Genomic DNA, 13,065 nt, shown 5'->3' with positions numbered 1-13,065 from the left:
CCGAATACCGAGTGGAAAATATAAGAATGTTGTTTTGTGTGACCGTCTCTGTCTCCCTCGGTCCCGCACGCATGCCGAGTGACTCACCACGATTTAGATCGACCGCTTGCTCGCTCACTCTGACTTACCTGTTTAATAACAACCCTTCCTTGACTCGCTCAGTCACTCACCCGCTCACTCTCATTGACACATTGATTTATTCATTCACTGGTCTCCCTTGACTCACTCAACCACCGACTCACTTCTAGATTTGAAGCTTTCGTGACTGCAAGGAATCATATTCTTAGGTTTTTTCGGTAAAGTCACGTAGGTAAAACATCAAAATTAATGAAAATAAAATAAAATAAAACAATAAAACGTCGTGATTTTTGTTTTATTTTATTTTCATTAATTTAGATGTTTTACCTACGTGACTTTACCGAAAAAACCTAAGAATATGACACCGACTCACTCTTATACTTACTCACCTTTTCACTGACTCGCTTAATGAGAAACCCTTTGTCATTAACATGCGCAACAAACAGCTTGCACACACATGCATATCATCCTGGTTTTTCTTTTGTAGGTAAACAATAAATATTTCTTAGAATTGGTGGTGTTTTTTTTAAATTTCTATTTACTGATATTATCATACGGCAAAACACACGCAATGCGTTTTGAAACATGTAACAATAATAATAAGAATTCACATTTGTAAGGCGCATTTCATCCGTAGATCCCAAATGCGTCACCGTGTATAGAAAGCAGGAAATAAACATAACCTGCAGGGTCAGCGGCTGGAATTAAGGGGGGTAAAGGCCAGTTTAGAAATGTGAGTTTTCAGGGAAGACTTAATAGCTCTTAACGATTGATTTTAGTTTTTACCGAAGGCAAAGCGTTCCATAGCCTGGGAGCTGCGCTGGCTTTCGTGTCAATTAAATACCTCGTCAAATACCACATTGTTATCAATTAAATATCTCGTCAAATACCACATTGTTATCAAATAAACATCTCGTCAAATACAGCTTTCTTTTGAGCCTAGTCTCAAAACGGTGTTAGACCAGAGGACGCCAAAAGGCGTGAATGATTAATGTATTAATATTGTTTGTTGTGAGTTGCTGACGTGCCCCTACTAGACATTTGTGAGATGCAAAAGCTTCATAGCTCATAGGATTCTTCCAGGATAAAAAAAATGTTCGGATTCTGACAGTGGCCATGTCAGAGGAGACCCTCCACAGAGCCTAGGTTCAACCCCTGGCTCATCATAACTGACTCGTCATAATCTGCATCGTCCATCATCGTCCGTATCATCCATCATGTTTATCGTTCGTCATCATCGTCATCATCAATAAATTATGAAGAATAATAAAACATTGTGCCCATATTTGCATGTTTGTTGGGCCTAAAATTGCATCTGTAATTGGTAAAAAAAAAAAAATTCTGCATCAGATTTGGAGTTAGAATTCAATCTCGAATTCAGGTCAAAATCCACACGACTGGTTATATCTCATTGTTTGCTTGTTTTGTTTGTACGATGTCAGCGCACCTCTTGCGCTCAACTGTTATGTAATGCGATGGTTGAACTTGCACATTGACCGTATACACATAATTCTGAAACCATCTCAAACCCGAGAACAAATATGCGCCTTCGAATCTGTGTTTACAGATCAACTTTAGGAACGGATTAATTTAATTTAACTCGAAATCACACTGGTTTTTGTTGTTCTTCCGGATCAAGATCGCAGTTTCTTTTCCTGTGTAGTTCGGGGCGGAAAGTCAGGGAGGGGAACAGTCGCAGCGAGTGAGTTGGGGCTGCCTCGCTAGCGGATGCTACCCAGTGATAACTGGGTAACTGGGTCCTGTCAAGTTACCCCCCCATCCCCCACCCCCGCACCCCTTCCCTTCCACTTCACCACGGATGAGAGGCGGTCCACTGAACTATCGCATTGAATCTAAAAGCACTGCTGGCCGCTGTCTCCGTACCGAGCCGACTGTGCGTGCGCTACCGTGCACGTAAAGGTTCCATCATTGGCATAACCACGATTTGTGTCACCGTGTTGAAGGGAGGTAAAACGCGGACAAAAAAAATGTATGCCGTGACCTTTCAACAAAATGTTGTGGGTGTCGCCGAGCCATCTCTGACCGGCAAAATGGCCTCCATGGCCCACATGGAGTGAGGCCCTCATCCAGCAGCGGATAGGCTCAAGGTTTTGTACATGTCCGATAGAACTATGGCGCTTGCCGTGGGAATATGGAATTTCCAACCATTGGCTGTTGGCCACGAACGGAGAATAGCACCACCGAATGAATGTTCGGCATGACCTTAGATTCAAGAGGGCAGTGTGGGACGAGATAATTCGTTTCTGAACTGGGAGTAAATTGGTAAACGTGGCGTGACGGGTCGCGAGGACTACTGGGGTTTCGGGGAAACCCTCTGTATGAAGGAATCAGCTCTGTCCGGTTCAATACCTGGAACACAAGGGGGGGAGTGGGGGGAGGGCGCAATAACTCACGTAATTTGATCCAATGTGAACGAAACTTGAGCGTAAAACTTTATTGCTCCGAGGGACTCGTCCGAAATCAAGATGCGGTCAAATTGAGGTACAGCACCTCCGATTGGCACGGTTGGCTTCGTACGATGCGTAATGAAGTTCAACAGACTACATACAGAGGTTGCCCGCGCCAACAGAGTTTCCATCTGAGACCCCTGTGGACACGCTCTTTGCTGTGCATCTTGACACGAGCGCTGCCGTAATTGCCGCCCATTAAATCATCCGAATATTTATTGATACTGGAGGAATCCGATGAGCGTTGAAGCTGTTTTTTTCACAGATGTCCAGTATGGAAGGGTAAGAACGTTACAACAACCAACAATGATAGCTCAACAAAGTTTCCTATAACGTGGAGATTTATAGCAAAACACCTGTTGAATATCTGTGCGTGTGCACGATCTTTTTCTTGCTTTGCTTGGTGAATATTCGAATCGTTTACAGGACAACCTGCGGCTTGCAGCCTTTACTCTGGCAGCTGACTCGCAATTGGCGGCTGCCCGTGGTCGCATGATCGAATTATTGATCACGTGACGTTGGTGGTGTGATGATTTAAATCTCCCTCTTTCTCACCCCCTCATAGGTTTGGGGGACCATGGGATTAGGGGGGGGGGGGGTGTTTGCCCCCTCCCCCTAACCTTTATATAGGGGTAATAATTAATCCGTGCACCTTAAATGAATAGTATTCAGGGGCAGGTTTCAAGTAAAATGTGTTTAACTCGATGAGAACTCAAGAGAAGTGGGCAGAGTTTCCTTTGCAAAAGTGACTCGGGACAGCAAACAGAAATCGGTGCAAAAACGTAACTCAATATTAAATAAAATACCTTTTTCTGTCGTGAAAGCTGGCTAAAATAAATAAATAAACAAATAAATATGTTAATTAATAGATAGATAGATGCTTACCATTCACGTTCAAATTCTAACTAAGTGAGAGAATCGTCGAAATGGATTATTGCACGGGTGATGTAAAACGGACAAGGATACAAATCAAATACAGGGTGGCAACCTTGGCGGCTCAAATTGAGCCCCACGGCTAATGAACTCTGTCCCTCCTTCCCCAATGCCCAAGTCCATTGCTCTCCCTCCGCCCCAAACACACTCCAGCACTGGCAACCAAAACCTTTGGGATGTTGACGATGGTGTGGCTGGGCTGAGTGGTACAGTACATGCACAGGGCCATATCTTATCCAAACAGTCACACCACAGCACGCATTCTTGAGCTGCTCTGAAAGCAGCCAGCAGTTCAATTGTGACCGGCAAGCAATGTGTGGTTCCTAAATGAGTGAGCGCACTTGGAAGAGATGCGTCTGCGTCTCCGCGTGTTTTGCGTGTGGCTGCGGGCGTGCGTGCGTATGTGCGCGGACGCACGCATGTACGTACGGGGAGCGGTAGCGTAGTGGATAGCGCACCTTGCTACGAACCTGATCGACCCGAGATCAATTTACACTCTCGGCCAACAACAGCAGCAATGATGCATATCTGAACTGGCCCTGGGCTTCTCCTAAGTTGGCTGAGCCTTTAATGAGTAGCTTGTGTGGTGTGTCAATATCAGCACTGGGGAGATGAAGGCGGTCGGTCGTGGTGGGGCTACACCACCGACTCGTGTGCCGTGCCGGACTTCATAGGTGCTACTCGCTAACAGCACTTGCCCCAACAGTCTGTTCAAGGATCTTTGTCTCGTGCGTTTGTGTGCGGAGCAGGATCTGAGCTGCTTCACGATGCCTTTCCTGGAGCCCGAGTCAGATGGACCAACAGGAGGGAAGAGCTCCGCCGACGTGAGTGTCCGTGAGTGTCTGTACCGACATGCGTGTCCATGTTAACGTGAGTGTCCGTGAGTGTCCATGCTGATGTGAGTGTCCGTGAGTGTCTGTGCCGACATGCGTGTCCACGTTAATGTGAGTGTCAGTGCCGACATGCATGTCCATGCTGATGTGCGTGTCCGTGAGTGTCCGTGAGTGTCCGTGCCGACATGCGTGTCCATGTTAACGTGAGTGTCCGTGCCGACATGCGTGTCCATGTTAACGTGAGTGTCCGTGCCGACATGCGTGTCCACGTTAACGTGAGTGTCAGTGCCGACATGCGTGTCCATGCTGATGTGCGTGTCCGTGAGTGTCCGTGCCGACATGCGTGTCCATGTTAACGTGAGTGTCTGTGCTGACATGCGTGTCCATGTTAACGTGAGTGTCAGTGCCGACATGCGTGTCCATGTTAACGTGAGTGTCCGTGAGTGTCTGTGCCGACATGCGTGTCCATGTTAACGTGAGTGTCCGTGCCGACATGCGTGTCCATGTTAACGTGAGTGTCCGTGCCGACATGCGTGTCCATGTTAACGTGAGTGTCCGTGAGTGTCAGTGCCGACATGCGTGTCCATGTTAACGTGAGTGTCCGTGCCGACATGTGTGTCCATGTTAACGTGAGTGTCAGTGCCGACATGCGTGTCCATGTTAACGTGAGTGTCTGTGCCGACATGCGTGTCCATGTTAACGTGAGTGTCAGTGCCGACATGCGTGTCCATGTTAACGTGAGTGTCAGTGCCGACATGCGTGTCCATGTTACCGTGATGTCCGTGAGTGTCCGTGCCGACATGCGTGTCCATGTTAACATGAGTGTCTGTACCGACATGCGTGTCCATGCTGACGTGAGTGTCCGTGCCACGACGTTGTGCTGAGTCCGAGGCTCCCCCCGATGGGCCCCCACCCCCATGGGCTCGTTTGGTGGCTGTCGGCGTTGGCCGTGTTGCCCAGCCATGCCGCGCGTTGCGGTTGTTTGCCATGGGGGGGGGGGCGGTTCGTCAACTTGGGGGGTGACGACATTGCCATGAAAGGACAACACGACCAGTACCACGATTAGATCGTCGTGTTGGTATAATGTCCATTTTTAGCCATAACCCTTACCAGATAAGGCCCACTGAGCTATGTAGCTCTTTTCAGAAGTGACCTGGCCACAAATGACAGCTCAACAAAGTGGCTTGTCACGTGGAAATGTATGGCAGCCAAATACTCTAAACGCGTGACGTTGTTTCTAAGTGTGGAGGGAAAAACCGGAGGACCCAGAGAAAAATCCACATCACCACGGGGAGACATGTAAACGCCAAATAAAAAAGGCGTCAGGATCGAACCCATGAACTCCTGCATACCAGGTGAGGTAGTTAACATCTCACCACCGTGGTGCCCCAGGTGTTACATCATGGGGAAATGTGCAAATTTATTTGGTTTTCCAGTAACATCAGAGGAGGAAAGTTGAAATGCAAGCAATTTTTTCACTATTTTGTACGACGTTTCGCTGGAGATTACAGCAACCAGCATCAGCTCCATTCCGTTGGCTACACATGTACCGTAAGCCCAATAATCGATTTGTAACCAACGTTACTCTGCGCTCCGTCACGCAGAGGCACTTTGCGGTGCCGCTCCTCCGTAATGCCCCATTGCTGTGCCCGCCGCTCGCCAGGACGCGCCGTGCTTCCGGAGCCTCCCGGCCGCCCTACCGTCTGCTCCTCCGCGCCCCGCTCCGAGCCACCGACTCCTCCAGCGGCGAGCATCCACGCCAGCGCCGCCTCCGCAGAAGCACGCGCCGGCGGGCGCCTTCCACGGCCACGGACAACCTCCCCCGGCGCCGGTCGCGCCGGTAGCGCCGGTAGCGCCGCTGTCCTCGCCTCACCGCCTCGCCGCGGCGGCGGTGGAGCCGAGCGGTCGACGTCGCAGCCTCCCGGGCCTTTTCCGCTCCGTCTCCTCGCCGCAGAAATCCAGCTCCGGGTCGAGCTCCGGGTCGGGGTCGGCTCCAGCGTCCGCCGTGGGCTCTCCGCCCGTGCCGTCCATCGCCTCGCGCTTCTTCTCCAGGTCCAGGCGAGGTAGGGGCGGCTGGAGGAGGGAGGGGATGGTGGGAGGCGGGAGGGGGGGTCGAGAGCTTTATAGGTCATAGAAATAGATATTCTGATTCTGTAAGCTCTCGAACGAGTAGGGAGCGGTGATTGCTGTGTACGATCCCAATTGAGTGATTTGCGGGTAATGGTGTAATTTCGCGAAACAGAAATAAGTTGATCGCCACTGCCCTTGTGCTAGACGTTGGTGATTCAACATCCCTGTGTGATCCACCAACCTCAGCTTCCATGTAAATTTTATTAAATGAAGCCTTTTGGGATTATTAAGAATTCGGGGTAGGATTAAATGTGAATGATCACAAGTTTCAAGGACAATAGGTCGAGGAGAGGGCAGGAGTTTGGCAAGTTAATTGAACAAAGAATGAACTCCAATTAAGCGCGCATTAATAGGTGCATTATTAATGCAACGTTTTGCCAAGGACTGGTTACTCTTTTAAATCTGCACGTTGTCATCGTGCAAGGTCACGCAAGTTTCATTATATAATTTGCATTAATTTATTTAACTTTCCCTGTCTCTCAACTGCTGGTTGCAAGGGCTCCCCCACGCCGTGTCGATCATGGCGGGGGGTTGTTCGACCGTACTTCACCACCCTGGTCTGTGCGGGTTGGTGTTGGGGTGGGGCAGCCCAGGACCGGTTCGGTTAATCACTCGTCAATGATGTCAGCCATAACTGGGAATAAAATTCGGGAGATAGGTTCATAGTGCAGTGTGCTGATCGCTGCATATGAAGTGTATGACCTGATCTATAATTATGATTCGGTGCAGTTATTCGTGCACTGCGCTACGAACCCAGCAACCCAAGGTTGTGTTCCTGATCATGACTAACGTGAGTGGCGACGGATATCTGAACTGGTCCTGCCCCCCACTCCTTCGTTCACCAACCCATACAAGAACTGGTGAAGTATGGATAAAGCGACCCATCCAGCAGATGGCACAAAGGGCTGTAAGCGAACTCTGATCCCTCAAGACGTCAGGGGCCGCTGGGTTCACCATAACGTGAAACAACTGAATCAATTCTTGAATCGCATTGCAGCTATAAATTGTGACACTTCCTTGAATTTCAAGGAGTGTGAACCGATACGTGGCTACGGTATAGCAAGTAGGTTTCTGTCCTCTGGAGTGTGCATGCCAAAGTTGAGTGTTAGCCCTCATATATATGGGTTTTGGTTTCCTGCCACACTCGGAAAAAAAACACTACAAAAGGAATTTACCTAACATTCCAAGAAAGGCTTTCCAGAATTAATGAGGCTTTGCTATGAAATTAAAGAATTACGCTCTATTAATGTGCACAATAAACAAACGTGGCGGTAATCCAGGTCAAAAAGTCAAATTGCCTTCTTGAGCATTAAGTCTCCATTGCTGGCTATTGAGCCAGTGGTGGAAATTCCACATTGCATGGTCGGGGGCCCAGTCTTTCCATGGGACGGCTCCAGTTGACTTCCCAAAAAATCGCCGCTGATCGTTTTCCATGACCCCCGGAGGGGTGATGCGCAAGGTGGTTATTTCTGCGCAAAATATTTAATGGCGTTTTAGACGCAGACTTCAGAGTCTGTTTGTGAAGATCTTGTGCTGGGACCTGGGAGGAGGCATTTTTGGCAAAGCACCGGACGGGAAGGAGTGACGGAGCTCGGCCGTGCATGGGATGGCACACCTGTCAAGCCCTCATCAGTGGCTACCCTATTACAGACCAATTCGGACCTTATTGGTCACCCCATGCCACTTATAAATCTCAATGTTCATCCTACAAAGTCCCATCACGAGGGAGAAACACAAACAAATAGACAAAAAAATGTTGCCCGTATTGAAACCGGCTGTACACCGTACGGACCTGAAAACTCCATTTCCCTGTACAAGAATACGTTTGAACCGTATGGGTTGACAGGTATGGGAAGGGCTCCATCGAACTGCACCAGATTTTCGCCAGGTCTCAGAAGCTAAGTGGGGTTGAGCCTGGAGAGTGCTCGGATGGGTGACTGCCGTGTGCACGAACGGGGTGCTGTCGGCTGCCGCCGTGGGACTGTGTTTTGTGGCAGCCAGACGATGATTGGGGCAATGTTCGTTGTTGTGCTGCCACATCAACGCTTCCTGCCTTCACCAGCACGCATTAACCGGCATGGTGAAGTATGGCAGTATAACTCTCCCACGACCCACACGGCTTCAGGTGGCACTCGAACAGCAGTGGATTGACAAAATGGCTGTGATGAACATGAAACAAAAAATGAGGCTTCCAGATTAATGTTTCCCAACGGTGTTTCTTCGTTATGTACGTTTAACTTATTTAGCACCGTACATAGCCAACAGTGCTCATCGGTGCGGGCAATGACGGAGCCAGGATTTTCAGGTAGGGGGGGCAACCCCTCCAGCAATGAACAATGATAGAGGAGTTGTTAGTAAGTAAGGACTTGTCCCTTGCTTTTTATTCGACGCGTGTGCGGCGATGGTGCAGCCATCGATCGAGGGTCGAATTCTAACCGTGTGTGATCGGCATCGCGCTCGCTGAAGGTGAATGCCTTCAGGGAAGTCGTGTCCTGTATATGCAACTGCGCACAATTCTGTGAGTCACTTATAACTGCTTTGCCGTTACTTATTGCCAATTATGGATCTCACACTATTGTCCTATCATCTCATAGAGTCCATGGCACGTAATATTATGCTACACAGTGGCAGTGGGGGTCGCAAAATTCCGATTTATTACTAATCAATCCCAATGATCCGACCGAAATTAGGGATTTCGATCGAATCATTTGGGGGGGGGGGCACGTTCCCCCCCCCACCCACTGGGTATCACTTCGCTAAATCTCCTTAGGGGCCATCCATTTAGTACGTACGCATGTAAGGGGGGTTAACCCAAATGCGTACGCTTGTGTATGGGGGGTTCTACTGACTGCGTACGCATAGGAAACGGGGGGGGGGGGGGGTTGAAGCCTCGATAATAATTTGTCTACATTGGCCTTCAAATGAGTTAGATAGTTCAGCGGTGGACTTTCTGTTGATATTAGTACTCCTTGATCATTTCTGCGTGGATTAAATATCGGCTGTTCTATAGGATTCTGGGGGGGGGGGGGTCAAGCGTACGTACGCAGGTGGAGGGGGGGTAGAAAAAGTACGCTTGCGTACAGGGAACAGCCAGTTTATATTTACTCTCATAATCATATCCATATTGATTCTTATAATTTTACAGTCATATCCAGCCTGATACACCACCATCATTAAGGAAAAAGTTTGATTTACAACAGTGTTTCAATCCCATTCGCCATTCAGCGTCCAGGCACCGTACATGCAGTGTACAAGCACCGTACATGCAGTGTACAAGCACCGTACATGCAGTGTACAAGCATCGTACATGCATTGTACCAGCATCGTTCATGCATTGTACAAGCACCGTACATGCACCGTACATGTATTGTACAAGCACCGTACATGCACCGTACATGTATTGTACAAGCATCGTACATGCATTGTACAAGCACCGTACGTGCAGTGTACAAGCACCGTACATGCAGTGTACAAGCACCGAGATGGTTATCTCCCCCCCACTCATTGGCTCCTCCCTGCCCAGCACCCTATATAAAAAAAACACGTGTCTTGAATAGCTCTCTTCACACGTTAAAGTAATTTTACTGGAGCATTTACACCTGATGACGGAGGCTTGTGTTGCTACCGAAACGTCGTGATTTAACTTAGTTATTTTCATTTATTATTATTATTTTTTTACCTACGTGACTTTACCGAAAAAACCTAAGAGTAGGTGGGGAGCGGTCAAGTTTTGACAGATTTTTGTGTACCTACTACATGGAAGGCCCCTAGACACAAAGTGAAGAGCGCTTTGTCGCAGACCCTTAAATGTGGCACCAAGCACAGGGGCCACTTTGGTAACGGCGATGTTAATTTTCCGCGTGGTACTCTCGTTGTGCAAGCGGAATAGGTTTTCAGTCTTGGGAATTTCTGTTGAAGGCCGTGATGCATCCAAGGCGCCTTTTTTTTTTAAAGCATCTGGGGGTGGAAGGGTGGCGCGTTGGTTAGCGCATTGCGCGATGAACTTGACGACCCGAGTTCAATGTTTGGCATTGGCTAAAGCCAGCGGCTAGGCGACATCTGAACTGGTCGCGGGCTCCCCCTTTCGCCAATCCACTCTGACCAGCATGGTGAAGTATAGCGTTGCACACTCGAAATGAAGGACGTGGGCAGGTGCTCCAAATCGAGGGCAGACACATTTATTGTGGTTAATCTGTAATCTTGTGAAGAACAGCACCGTCACTCTGTAAAATGCACCAGCACGTGTGTCACACGCAGCAATTCTTCCGAGTTGCCATTAACCACGTGGCTGGTGTCCAAGTGCGGTTATTCAATAACAGTTTTTTTCTTAAACCCAATGCTACTATTGATAAACTATCTTTGTCTTTGACAATAACATTTGAACATCACTATTCGAATATTACTTTAATCCTAAGCTGTATGTCTATCTATACCATCCACTTATATCGGTATCTTACACCCATTATCTGTACTGTATGTGTACAGTATACGTACTGTATGTGTCACTATTGTACAACTTACTACTTTACACGTGTTCTATTCTCAATAGCATTGCAAGTAGTCATACTCTGGGTGCATGGGCATGGTTATAGATTAAACAGTATTAGGGTTAGAGAATTACAATGACAGTAGGTAATTACAGTGCGTCATCCTTTACAATGCATTGTGCTAAAACCCCTCTAATTGCATATATCACAAATGAACAATTCAAAGCCAAGCTTAAAGTCTAGAACAAGTCTAGATCATTTATATAACGATCAAAAACATCCTTTGGGTCCTTTACCTGTAAAATGCACCAGCATGTGTGTCACACACAGCAATTCTTCCGAGTCGCCATTAACCATGTGGCTGGTGTCCAAGTCCGGTTAATCATTAACCCTGACAGCCACCTACAGGCCCAACTCAGTCATCACATGCTGCTGTACACACATGCATTGATGCACTGCACAACACATCAGGACTTTCACAGAACCACACTTTACTCCCTTGCTGCACAAGGACATAATTAAAAGAGTGGTCCCTTCCTAATGTGCCACAATAGTCAAACATTTCCTCTGACCGGAAGGCATGGGGAGACCTTCAGCAGTGCATTGATAAAAGGACTGTGCGTTTATTATCGTACGAAAACACGTACCAAAATGAATGTATGTTGAACCTCTTTCGCACCGCACGTAGCCAAACGTGCTGATGAATTGCTAAAGCGTGCTCACGTAACACACCTTCATGCGTGAATGTAAGTAGGTGGGTGATGGGTGAACAAATGTTCCTTCAGAGCAGCGGTGGGCAACTGGCTTCTCCTGAGCTGCACGCGGCTCTTTAATCCATCACATGCGGCTCTTTAATCCATCACATGCGTCACTTTAATCCATCACATGCGTCACTTTAATCCATCATACTTGACTCTTTCATCCATCCACATGCGGCTCTTTAATCCATCACATGCGGCTCTTTAATCCATCATACTTGACTCTTTCATCCATCCACATGCGGCTTTTTAATCCATCACATGCGGCTCTTTAATCCATCACATGCGGCTCGATCGAAGGGACATAACGGAGAACGTACTGTCACAGTAGTAGCAAAGATTAATGAATATCTCCCATTCTGTGCTGAAAACTGTCAATATATACGTATACACATATATATATAGACTTGGCTCTTTTCAGAACTCACGGGTACTTTTTTTTATTTTTGGTGTGTTACAGGTTGGCCACCCCTGTTTTAGAGCGTAGGGGCATCGGCACTGAGATTCTGGGTTGGTATCCGGATTTGAGGTTCTCCTGTTGTAGTAAGCTGACAGTCTAAGGCCCAGTCACCAACAACTGCACAAAAGTTAGATTAAAATTTGGTTTTTAATTTAGTTTGGCTTATTCCAGCTCTATAAATTATTTTGCTTTGATGGACGTCCAATTAATATGCAGTGGCACAAGTGGTGGGGTTGCACCCAGCCGGTGATCTGAGTTCAATCCCTTGGCCACGGATAACATCGTTTACGAATTATATCTGTGCCAGGCCTGCCAGACCCCCCATTGTCCCCTATTCCCTAACCCACACTGACCAGCATGCTGAAGTATGGTCAAACAACCCCCCCCCCCCATGATTGCCATGGCATGTGAAGATCCTGATCCAGCAGTTGATTGAAAATGGGCTGTAAATTGAACCGATAATGTTCACTCATTGATCCCTCCACCCGTGTTGAGTACTTGTTCTACCAGACTGGCTGACTTGTCTCGTTCATAATTTTCACTCGCCACACTGCAGGTCACACCACTCGCTCACCTACTCACCCACTCACACACCCACTCACACACACCGTATTCACTCGCCACACTGCAGGTCACATCACTCGCTCACCTACTCACCCACTCACTCACTCACCCACTCACTCACCCACTCACACACACCGTATTCACTCGCCACACTGCAGGTCACATCACTCGCTCACCTACTCACTCAGCCACTCACTCACTCACCCACTCACACACACCGTATTCACTCACCACACTGCAGGTCACATCACTCGCTCACCTACTCACCCACTCACTCACCCACTCACACACACCGTATTCACTCACCACACTGCAGGTCACATCACTCGCTCACCTACTCACCCACTCACTCAC

The 13,065-nt window shown here is 48.0% G+C and overlaps 1 protein-coding gene and 1 long non-coding RNA gene across 3 annotated transcripts in view; one reads left to right on the top strand and one right to left on the bottom strand.

Annotated features, from left to right (window-relative positions):
* Positions 1–13,065, top strand: part of LOC144729164 (5'-AMP-activated protein kinase subunit gamma-2-like) — a 148,411-nt gene that overhangs the window by 47,013 nt on the left and 88,333 nt on the right. For both annotated transcript variants that reach the window (XM_078609165.1, XM_078609164.1), the window contains 2 exons: positions 4,229–4,303; positions 5,976–6,375. In XM_078609165.1, the coding sequence (XP_078465291.1) occupies positions 4,247–4,303; positions 5,976–6,375 (457 nt within the window). In that variant the 5' untranslated portion in view covers positions 4,229–4,246. The remainder of the gene's footprint in view (positions 1–4,228; positions 4,304–5,975; positions 6,376–13,065) is intronic.
* On the bottom strand, positions 4,985–11,323 carry LOC144729165 (uncharacterized). The gene is made up of 2 exons (XR_013587645.1): positions 11,226–11,323; positions 4,985–6,385 (listed from the first exon to the last, which is right to left on the bottom strand). It is a non-coding gene; the product is annotated as an uncharacterized LOC144729165 (long non-coding RNA).

The sequence above is a fragment of the Lampetra planeri genome, chromosome 31 (assembly GCF_965212315.1).
Source record: "Lampetra planeri chromosome 31, kcLamPlan1.2.h2, whole genome shotgun sequence".
NCBI lineage: Eukaryota > Metazoa > Chordata > Hyperoartia > Petromyzontiformes > Petromyzontidae > Lampetra > Lampetra planeri.
The sequence above is the reverse complement of the archived record's forward strand: the minus strand, read 5'-3'. Positions and strand labels throughout refer to the sequence as shown.